General features: G+C 54.2%; 1 protein-coding gene across 4 annotated transcripts in view; it reads left to right on the forward strand.

The window, feature by feature from the left end:
* Fancc (FA complementation group C) overlaps positions 1–11,318 on the forward strand; it is a 167,725-nt gene that overhangs the window by 153,955 nt on the left and 2,452 nt on the right. For all 4 annotated transcript variants that reach the window (XM_048800343.1, XM_048800342.1, XM_048800341.1 and 1 more), the window contains 4 exons: positions 2,560–2,635; positions 4,424–4,505; positions 6,023–6,197; positions 9,899–10,102. In XM_048800343.1, the coding sequence (XP_048656300.1) occupies positions 2,560–2,635; positions 4,424–4,505; positions 6,023–6,197; positions 9,899–10,102 (537 nt within the window). The remainder of the gene's footprint in view (positions 1–2,559; positions 2,636–4,423; positions 4,506–6,022; positions 6,198–9,898; positions 10,103–11,318) is intronic.

Genomic DNA, 11,318 nt, shown 5'->3' on the forward strand with positions numbered 1-11,318 from the left:
ACAGAGCTGTTAGCCACCAGAAGAAGAAGAAAATAGATGGCACCAAAGATGGACCTAAACCCAAACATTCCAAAAGCACATTAACTTCAAAAAGTAGGCCTGGGTTGTGGCTCAGCGGTAGAGCTCTCACCTAGCATGTGCCAGGCCCTGGGTGCCATCCTAGGCACCACATAAAAATAGACAAATAAATGAATAAAGGACTATGTCCCACTACAACTAAAAAAATAAATAAATATTTTTAAAAAACTTCAAGAAGTAAATGAATTAACTAAGTATTCTAATACAAAGGCAGATATGTCAGATTAAATTTAAAAAAAACAACAACAGATGACCAGCTGTGTGCTGTTTTCCACTTACCCATCCTGAGTATGAAGACCAGGGTGGGTCATTCGAAGGAAAGGGAGGGAAAGAGATGTGTCATGCAAAGAGGAGGCCACGTCAGCACAGATGGAGCCCAGACCAGGGGTCCACCAAGAAGGAGGGACATTTCCTGAGGATGGAGCAGTCGGTTCATCAGCAGAAATACCAACCATAAATGCCTAGTAACCCTTCCAAAATGCATAAAGCAAAAACTAACCAAAGTAAAGGAAGAAAGAGAGAAACTCATAGTCACACATAAAATCCTTGTGAATGTATTAAACAGAGACGCACGACCCCCAACCAAGCACTGCACAGCACTGCTGAGGAAACCAAAGCCGACTCAGACGCCAGGGGAGAGCAGATCAGAGCTGTTGGTGCCCCTTCTCCCTGGGCTGACCGGTGCCTTCAGCGAGTCCCAGTCCACCTCAGCAGCTTGTGAAATGGAAGTGAACAAGCTGAATCCCAAGTCACATGGGAGTGCAAAGGACCTGCAGGGGTCGGGAAGTTTTGCAAAACAAAATCAGAAGATCCACCGGCCAATTTCAAGACTGAAAGCTACAGTCATCGAGACTGCGAGTTACTGGCAAAAGGACAGACAGATTTCAACAGAGCCCAGACAGACCCACACACACCTGTGTGCTTAGTTGATTTGTGACAGGGCCGCTCAGTGGGGGAAAGCTGGTGTGAATAGCTGGATGCCCACTCGTGGGGTAAGCCAGACTTCTTAGAAGGAACAAAAAACAGAAGCAGTGACCATAGGAGGAGAGTGGCCTGGTCACACTACGTCAGGATCGAAGCACCTGTCCTTTGGGCAGAGAGCACTGAAGAGCGTGAACAGCAGGTCCAGCGGGGAGGAGGCGTCCTCTCCGGCAGGACTGGCCAGCAATGTGAGGCGTTCTCTCAGCTTCCTTAGAGGCAGCCCGATTAAAAATGGACCAAAGGCTTAAAGATACATAAATTGGTGGTAAATATATGAAAACTGTTTGGTGTCATTGGCCACCTGGAAAAGCATGCGCGAGCTGATGTCTTCTGACACTAGAAAGGGCAGAATCAATCAGCATCTAGAACATCCACACGTCCCTGGGGGGGAGTGAACTGGCACCGCTGGCCCAGTGACCCTCTCCTGCTGTCCTTGCCCAACAGTGGGAACAGCTGTCCACAAAGACAGGGACACGAATGTCAACTGCAGCTTTGTCCATAATGGCTCCAGTTGGGAACAACCCTGATGACTGTCAGCAGAACAGTGTGGGTGGACTGTGGCATGTCCCCGTGGTGACTAATTCTGAGCAACCAACAAAGAATGAACAACTCATGTGCAATTACATGGGTGGACCTTAAAAAAACACGCTGGGCCCAAACAGCCAGAAGTGAAGGAGTGGATGTGCTGGGGTTCTGTTTATGTGGAACTCGAGAACAAGCAAGGCTAATCCCTTGTTGAAATCCAAACATTAGCCTCCTGGGTGGGGTTCTGGGCACCTAGCGGGGGTGTGTTGGTTGGGTGCTGGTGATATGCTCTCACATGTCTGCCAGACCCCCGCGCCGGGCTCACTGCCTGTGCGTCTTGGGCTGCCTGGGTTCTGCCTCCGTGGGAAACAGCTGCTGTGCCTTTGGGGTGGGTGCTCCAGCCTTTGGCCTGCAGAGCCTGTGAGCACCGCCATTGTTATTGTTTAAACACCAGGTGGGAATACCAGCTGATCTTACTGCAACGGAAGGTTGTGCAGTTTTTTTGGTAAACCAGGGGTGCTTAACCATTGAGCCACATCGCCAGCCCTTTTTTATATTTATTTAGAAACAGGGTCTCACAGAGTTGCTTTAGGGCCTTGCTAAATTGCTGAAGCTGGCTTTGAACTTGAATCCTCCTGCCTCAGCCTCCTGACCCGCTGGGATTACAGGCATGAGCCACCAAGCCCGGCTGAAATGGGAGAGCTACATGTGTAATTGGGTTTGTGTCGGGTAAAGAGCCAGATAAGACATGGAGAGCATAACTTCATTTTTCTTAAGTCCCAAAAGGTGAGTTTAAGAGGTTTGTTACTCTGGATAATATTTATAAGGTTATTGGAAGCATATTTCCTTTATCAGAGTTTAAGAGACTGTCTGCCCATGTCAGTACAGCGGGTCTCGGGGGCAGCGCAGGAGGGCTGTCTTCCTCACACCCTGAGTCTGACGAGTGTGCTCTTCTTACATGTGATCCCGTTGCAGCTGAGGTTTGCGTTCAAGGCCTACTTTCCTCACGCCCCTGCGTCTCTTGCCACAGTGCTGTCGCAACTTCCCGAAGGTGAGTCCAGACCAGAGTAACTTCTGGGAAGACCTTTGGCCAGCAGTGACCCTTCCCGCTCAATCCCTTATCTGTCCACGGAGATGGCCTTGTGTCCAAGATCCCTTAAGCTCCCCGGGCCTCACCTTCTGAGGATTTTGACATGAGAATCTGCTTCGTTTCCTGGTTATAATCACGGACCAAAAGAAGGGGAAAGGAGAAGGGAGAGTGGCTCTGGCTCTTCTGTGAGGGTCTGGTCCAGTACCAGGCCCCGCGGTGCCAGGCGCAGGCTGAGGCGCGGCTGAGTCAGATGAAACAGCTCGTGTGTTTTCCATTCTCTCCACCCCGCGGCCTGTTGCTGAGGAGCAGGGAAGGTGGAGGGCGAGCCCGGGAAAACCCAGGGGAATCTCACCTCACCAAGGGGGTGGATGGAGGGTTGGAGCACTGGTGCCACGCTGACATCAGACCACAGCCACCGCCCTTCCTTCTCAGCCACCGCCTCCATGGGACATGTGAGCTCATGTTCAGGGAGCGCTGCAAACACTGGGGTGCAGGGAGGGTGGCAGTGCTGGGGCCACCACCGGTCCCTTGGCTTCCTTTCTCCCAGACTCTAGTGGGACCTGTGTGGAGGGGCTGGGTCGTGGTCCAGTGCAGGAGGGCTCGCCTGGCCGTCCCATCCTCAGCACCACAGGGAAGAGGACCCCTGGAGGAAGGCGGAGGTTCCGCTTCAGAGCATTTTACAAAACCAGAATTCCTCCTCCTTTTTTAGGAGATGAAGGCTCTGGCCCAAGGTGACCCATCTGGCGCTGTCCTCAGATGCTGGGGGTGGCCCCAGTGGGATCTCTGGGTGATCATAGTCCCTGTCCTAGACATCTGCCCCACATAGACGTGTGACTTCAAGCCGAAGTCCAGAAGCTCTGTTGCTCTCGGGGACATGTCCTTTCCCAGCACTGGTGCGCTTGAGCACTAGAGCGGCGTTGGGATGGGAAATGTATCTCGTGTCCACTGTGAGGTCCCCGGGGCACAAAAGAGGGTCACTGCTGGGCCCTAGCCAGCAGCCATTAGAGAGGGAAGTAAAATAAGTAACTAAACCACTAAAAAAAACCATGAAAATGAAAAACACCCAGAAGCTGTGAGCTGAAGGTCGGGGAGCTCCGCGAGTCGAGGCGGTGCCCTGTGCCCTGGCACCCTGGAGACGCCCTCAGTACTCCCATAGCTGTCCTCACTGTTCTGTCACCCCCGTCACGCGACCTTGATGGGAGCTGTGAGCACACGCATGCTGGCACACCGTAGAGCCACAGGAGGCCAGGAGAGTGTGCGGAAACCTTTGTCCGCACGACGCCCACACGGTTTTCCCTCTTTTCTTTAATGTGAACCAAGGTCGTATTCCAGAGTCTTCACGACCCTAGGTCAGGTGAGCGGTCCATTCCCATTCCTCATCGGTGGCTTTGGTCCAGTCTCCGTGTGCATTGGAACCACGAGTTATAGTGACGGAGCCGAGGTCAGGGGGATGGAAAAGAAAGACCCTGGGGCACGGGCTGCGTGGCCCACGTGACAAGGTGGCTGCTTCTGAACCCTTCACCCACTTCCGTGTAACTGCGTCAGGCGCTTTCACGTTTGTCCCCGCGTAACTTGGACAGATGTTTCCTCCCCAGGCTGAGAAGATCCCGGCTGGGAAAAGCAGGGCTTGGTGCCAAGAACCAGGAGAGGAGAGGCCTGTCCTCAGACTGCTCCAGGCTCCCCACAGGTCGCTCCTCCTGGGCTCGGCGCTTCCCGGGTCTGCCTCTGACTTCTTTTCTGCACCCATAGGTCTCCCCCAGGGATGCTGGCTCCAGCGACTGCAGCTCATCTCCCAGCAGCTCAGAGAGGCCGTGGAAAACCAGCCCCAGGGGTGAGCAGCACTGCCCCAGGCCCCCTCCCGGCAGGTCCTTCCCTCAGCCCTTCCCCTTGAGCGGGCTGCAGGTCCTTCCCTGGCCCTCATCACACAGGCCGGCACCTGCCTGGCGAGAGGTGGGGGGAAGCCACGCGGGTGGGCAGGGCAGGTCAGGCAGATAGACGGAGCGCAGGTCTGTGACAACCCAACCCAGCCAGTGCCTCTGGGACTGGATGGGCTGCTGTCCTCCAGGGACCAGGACTGAGCGGCCCCTCCTCCCGAGGGCTCAGACACAGTGGCTAGGGAGGCAAGGACAGTGCTTAGAGCTCGGGGAACCCCTGGGCGTGAAGGAACCCGGGCCAGGTCCACTGTGAACTGGCTGCAGAGAAGCCTGGAGTACTCTTGTTCCTGTAGCCAGTGCAGAGGGAAGTGCCCCCACCACCCCTGACCTCAGGCCCGCCCGCCCCATTGTCTGTAGGGCAGGCACTCACCTGCCAAGATGTCTAGAGAAAAGCAGCCTTCACCCTCAGCAACCCCGGGCCCTGTGTGATGGGGAAGCTTGCAAGAAGCGTCAGCCTCCTGGCACCGACACCCCCTGAGGATAGGAAGGCAGAGAACACACCGCTCTGCAGACATTCCCCGTTGCTGGAACGTTGATCAGAACCTGGGTCTCCCTGGAAAGGAAGCCGCACGGGTTTCTCCCCATGTCCTACCTCTGCCCCTGTGTCCCAAAGGCTGACTTCCTTCTGGACCCCAGGACCCACTTCCTCTCCTGCTCTGGCCTGCCCGGGCCAGGTCCACTGTGAACTGGCTGCAGAGAAGCCTCCCCCCTATGGCAGGGAGGCCCACCTCCACAGCAGCCCAGCTGTGCAGGGCAGGCGCAGGCAGGAGGCGCTTTGCAGGGTCTCATCCTCTGTCGCATCTGCTGTTACCAGCCCAGACTTTCCTTCCTCACAGCTGTGCTCATTTAAGGAACCTGGTGGTAACACAATGTCCAATGTCCTCAGAGCACATGGGGCTTGTTTTTGGTTTGGGTGCTGAGGACTGAACCCAGGGGTGCTTAACCACTGAGCCACATCCCCAGCCCTTTTTTATATTTTATTTAGAGACAGGGTCTCCCTGAGTAGCTTAAAGCCCTCACTGAGTTGCTCATGCTGGCCTTGGACTTTTATCCTCCTGCCTCAGCCTCTCACATGGGGTTTTGAGAGGTGTCCCATTAGATGCTTTCTGCTGGGTTCAGAGTGGCACTCTGACAGGTTTTGAGGGTAGCTGTGTTCTTTGCAGGTCATTCTAGAGTGAACAAGTACAGTTTAAGCCCAATACAAACATTAAAGCTGCCACGCACAGAAGTGCACACCTATAATCTCCACAACTCAGGAGGCTGAGGCAGGAGGATCACAGGATCCAGGCCAAAAAGGGAAACTTAAGTGAGATCCTGTCTCAAGATAAAAAATAAAAAGTGTGGAACACCCTGGGTTGAATCCTCAGCCAAAGAGAAAGAAAAAGCAAAACCAGGCTTCCTGGCTCTGTTGCAGATCCCGTGGAGGGCCCCTGCGGACCTGGTTTCTGCTCGCCCACTTTGGAGGATGGGCTGACGTGGCCGCCGAGCAGTTACTGAGGTCGGACATGGACCCGCCTGCAGCCTTGCTGTGGTTCCTGGCCTTCTACCACGGCCCTCAGGAGGGGGCCCAGCAGAGAGCACGGATCATGGTAGGTGCAGGCCACTCTGCTCAGGCTGGGCTGCAGAGAGGGCTTGCCTTTCCCTGAGTCCCGTCACCCGAGCTCTGGGCTTGTGATGATGTTCCCCTGGGGGACAGGTGAGTGTGGCTGGGCGTGCTGGGGTGCTACAGGGAGGCTGGTCTGCAGCCAGTCCTCTCTGCCATGGCGGCCTGGCCAGTACTGCTCTCTGGAGTCAGTCAGCGAATTGTCACGTTGCGGCTTTGTTTAGACCTCTTTCTAAAGCATTCACATGATAGGAACCACTTTGCTTCCGAAGGACCGTGGTCATTTCCTGAATGACAGAGCAGCTAAGTCCAGGACTGGCAGCAGTAGTGGACACAGTCGCTGCTCTCTGAAACACAGTGATCGCAGGAAGCCAGGTCTGTGGAAGGTTGGCACCTCCCTGCCAACGTGTGTCTGCGGGCTTGCAGACCGCCAGCTGCCAGTGCATTTTGCTGATTTTAATAATTAAAGGGAAGGGGCTTAATTATGTATGGAACAGTGCTCGTTTGCCCTGTATATTCTGCTGTTTGAAAGAAACAGACCAGTACAGCCGTCTGTACGTTGTATCCATTTAAAGACTTGCATTTTAAAGAAATCACCATAATCTACATATGTATTTGAGGATAGCTATCTGATTAAAAAGAAAACCTTCTATTTCTTCCCTTTTGAAGATCACATTAAGCCAATTAAGGGAAATCCTAGTTTATGTTTCTCATCATCTTATTTTTTATAGTAGTAATTAAGACGTATGAAGCACTCATGATTTCTAAAGCCCTTTAGTATGCATTTCATATTTGGCTCTTTGTGAACTAAGTTGGTAGGTATGTGTGGTTAAATTCCTTAGGGACCATAGATACTGACAAAGAGAGATTCACTTTTCAAGGACAGAGACAGAAGTTTTCCAGTAAGATTTAATTTCTAGAAAGTTCTACATTGGCACGTGTTTCCACTAGTTAACTTGGTTTGGGAGGTTTTGATGTTTCTTTAAATAAAACTTGTACATATTCCTTTTAAAAAAAATTGTACGTATAGATGGACAGCATGCCTTTATTTTTTTGTTTATTTTATGTGGAGCTGAGGATGGAACCCAGTGCCTCACACGTGCTAGGCGGGCACTCTACCCTGTGCCACAGCCCAGCCCTGGGCATACGTGGGTATTGTTAGTCCTCTGGCATAAAAGCAGATTGACTCCTTGAGAATAGGCGGTGCCCACTGCGTCCTGGCTGCTCCATCCTGCTGACACCAGGGCCTCCGTTGGCAGTGCCGGCCCCTGCCTCCCGGGAGCCTGGCCCGAGGCTGGCGTGTGTGACACCCTGGAAGGGGAGGGAGTTTTTCTGGGTGACCCAAAAACACAGACCTCTCGCACCTGGGCTTTGCGAGCTTTGAGCCCCTAGTGGTCCACCAGGTGCCTGGAGAAGCAAGGCCTAAGTTGCGTGGCCAGGTCAAGCCTGGCAGCACCTGTGCTCTGCGGCTGTCCCCAAGGCGTGGAGCGCAGAGTGGGGCATGGTGCCTGCCTGAGGGCCTGCCCCTCCCTGGCAGGCCACCTTCTCTGCCATTCGGTGTTCATCTCCTCTGCTGATGGAAGCAGATCATGACAATACCCCATGCATGGGGCGTCCAGATGCCCAAGGCTCGGGCCAGGCTCCTCCCAGTGGCCCTGCTGCTCCACCCGAGGAGTCACCCTAAGGGAATGGTTACATACAGCTCCGTGTACAGGAATGTCCTTCACAGCATCGTCTGTAATCACAAACACCGGGAAGGCTAGGCTTTCAGTAGGATGGCTGCCATCTGAACGAATCCTAATGTGTCCTAACCGCGGGTGGCCTCTTAGCAGGAGAAACGGTGCACTCAGACAGCATGTTCTGTGGGCACCGTGAACGGCTGGCTCCCAGGGCCCTATGTCCAGTGGGTGGTGTGTCCCCATGCACAGGCGACATAAACCTACTCAGGAACAGTGACTCTCTGGATGGGAGAGTTATAGGTGATTTTATTTATTTATTTTCCTTTTTTCTTTTCAAATTTTCCATAGCATATAAGTTTTTATAACATAGACTAAGAAATAATATTTTAAGAGGAAAATAAAACTTGTATCTTTCTCCTGAAAAACTTAGACAGCATTTGAAGTATTAGCAGGTTGTATAGAAGCTTCTGGACACGAACGCATTGAAGGGCCAGTCAGTCTGGGCAGAAGGGGCCGCGGGCACAATGGGCGCCGGCAGAAAGTCAGAGGCAGCCCAAAGAGAGCAGAGTAGGTGTGAGCCGGCCTCCTGAGCCCGCGGCCCCAGGGGGTGGCAGGCAGTCAGGGGCAGGGCGTGCCACCGCCCAGGGTGGGTGCGTGTGGGTCAGTGTGTCCTGTGGGGAGAGGCCTGCGGGGCCTTTCCCACGGCCTGGCTTGTGGTTGGTGGCGCTGACTCAGCACCACAGTGTGCTGCAGCCTGTGGCCAGCGGCATCCAGGCCTGGCTTCCAGGGAGAGCCGCCCGCGCCCTGCCCTAGAACTGGCCCTGCCCTAGAACTGGCCGTGGGAATGCAGGGGACAGGCCCAGCGCTCTTTCAGAAGCCTGGGGCCTGGCTGTTGGGAGTGTACATGGCATTTCCCATCACGACTCTGAGTCCTTGCATTGTTTCCAAGTCACAGCCTGATGTGCCTTCTCTAGCAAGCAGAGTCTCAGCATGAAATGAGCATTTCTTATGCAAAAACAACCCCCAGACTTAGAACAGTTACCATCATTATGTGGCTTGCACAGACTCTGACCTCTGCCCGAGCCTTAAAGGCATACAGACAGCCTGTCCCAGTGTCCTGGACAAGACAGTTGTGCCATGAGAGAGTGTGTGTGTGTGTGTGTGTGTGTGTGATTGTGCAACTGTATATGAGTATTTTAGTATATTAGTGTGTGTGCGCGTATGTATGTGTGTACGTAGTTTTGTGTATGTGTGTTTGAGTATGAGTGTGTATGTGTGTGTGACTATTGTGTGACTGTGTATGAGTCTATGTATGTGAATAACAGTGTGTGTGGCTGTGTGTGTGTAACTGTGTGACTGGATGGCTGTATATAAGTGTGTGTGTGTGTGACTGTATGACTGTGTGGCTGTGTGTGAGTGTGTAATTGTGTGAGTGACTGGATGACTGTATGTAAGTGTGTGTGTGTGACTGGATGACTGTGTGTGGCTGTGTGTGTGTGTGTGTAACTGTGGGAGTATGTATGGCTGTGTGTGTGAGTGTGTGGCTGGGTGTGACTGACAGTGTGTGTGGCTGTGTGTGTGTAACTGGGAGTGTGTGACTGGATGTCTGTGTGTGGCTGTGTGTGTGTGTGGCTATGTGAGTGTGACTGTATGACAGTGCGGATGGGTGTGTGCATGTGTCACCAAGGCAGTGGTGGCAGTACCCGCATTGGGCTCTTGGCGCCCTGGCGGTCCCTATCCCCACTGTGCGGAGCCCCTTGCTGCATTCTGCTGAGGACTTTTTCCCATTTCCTTTCCTACAACAGAAGGTGGACCCGGGTGGTGTATGGCTGCTTGGTGAGCAAGCTGAGGCCCAGCCTTTCCTGTGTGTGTGGCCCTGGCCGCAGGGTTCTGCCTGCCTCCTTTGGACACCGGTGGCTCCTTCCTGGGGCCTGCTGCAGAGCACCCAGTGCGCTCTAGAAGCCTGTGGGTGCTGCTGCTCTGACCCGACCCTGCCCTTGCCCTGCAGGTGCAGGCTGAGGCCGTGCTCCGCCGCCTCCGTGAGCTGTCGGGAAGCGCCCGCCTCTCGGCCAGGGATCTGCAGGCTTTGGGGGAGAGCAGCCCGGGGGACCCCAGATCGCCTGCGTGCACCCAGCTCATCAGGCAGCTCCTCCTCACCTTCCTGCTCTGGGCTCCCAGAGGCCACACCGTCGTCCGGGAAGCCACGGCCTTTGTAAGTCCCCGCTTTCCTGAATCTCCAGGTGGAAGGGTCTTCCCGAGGGTCCCAGGCCTAAGAGTGTGGGGATGAAGGGTCAGTGGGTTGGCCGCTGGGAGGGGCCCTGGCCTGCCGGTGCAGCACCCTCCGCCACAGAAGACCGGCTCAGAGGGAGGAGGTGCGTCTTGCAGGCCACACGGCGAGGTCTCCCCACGGGCTGGTCCCATTGAGTGGCCGCTCACGCTGCAGGTCAAAGAGTCTTGCTTACAAAAAAAACTGATTAATTGTGAAGAACTCCTTCCCAAAGCCCAGGTGACAGGAGGAGGAGGGGGTGTGGGCCAGACAGGGATTTGGCAAGGATGTCTTCACTGTGACACAAAGACACGGGCACCTACAGGAAGCAGGCCAGTTGGACTCCTGGACATTGAAACTGTTGGGCATCAAAGGATACGACCAAGACACTACAGAGACAGTTCTCAGAATGGGAGAAAATGTTCTAAAGTCCTGTGTCTGCCAAGGGTTTGGTATCCAGAATGTGGAAGGAATCCTCAACTCAACAACAACAAAATCAAATTCGAAATCGGGGAAGCACTCGACTAGGCACTGCTGTAAGGATGTGCAGATGGCCAGGACTGGGCAGATGTCAGCAGCACGGCCACGAGGGAAGCACAGACCGCATCCACAGTGAGGCCCACCGCCCTCCTCATGACGGCCGGTGAAAGAATAGAGAAAGTAAACGCTGAGGCTGCGGAGACCGGGAGGCTGCAGTGGCCCAGCCTCTGTGGAAAGGAGCTTGGCAGTGCCTCAGAAGGCCAAACGGGACTCCCCAGGATGGAGCACTTCTACTCTTACACACATTCCCCCAAGAACTGAAAGCAGGAGCTTGGACAGAGCTGCACAGCACATTCACGAGAGCCGGAAGGCGGCAGCAGACAAAAGGTTGAACCAACTGAGGCTCTTGTATGTGGTGGAATATTATTTGGCCTGAAAAAGGGAGTCCTGGTGCATGGCTGTAACACGGATGGACCTTGAAGGTCTCATGCTAAGGAAAATAGGCCAGGCACAGGAGAATGCCGTGGGGCCCCACGGCCTGAGGTGCCCAAGTTCATGGAGACAGAATAGAATAGTGGGTGCCAGGGTCCGGGGAGGGCGTGGTGAAGAGTTTCTGTTTGGATGATGGAAGGTCCTGGAGACGGCGACTGAGCTGGCTGTGCATTGTGAGCGTGTTCCACAC

The sequence above is a fragment of the Marmota marmota genome, unplaced genomic scaffold, assembly GCF_001458135.2.
Source record: "Marmota marmota marmota unplaced genomic scaffold, marMar, whole genome shotgun sequence".
NCBI classification, from domain to species: Eukaryota; Metazoa; Chordata; class Mammalia; order Rodentia; family Sciuridae; genus Marmota; species Marmota marmota.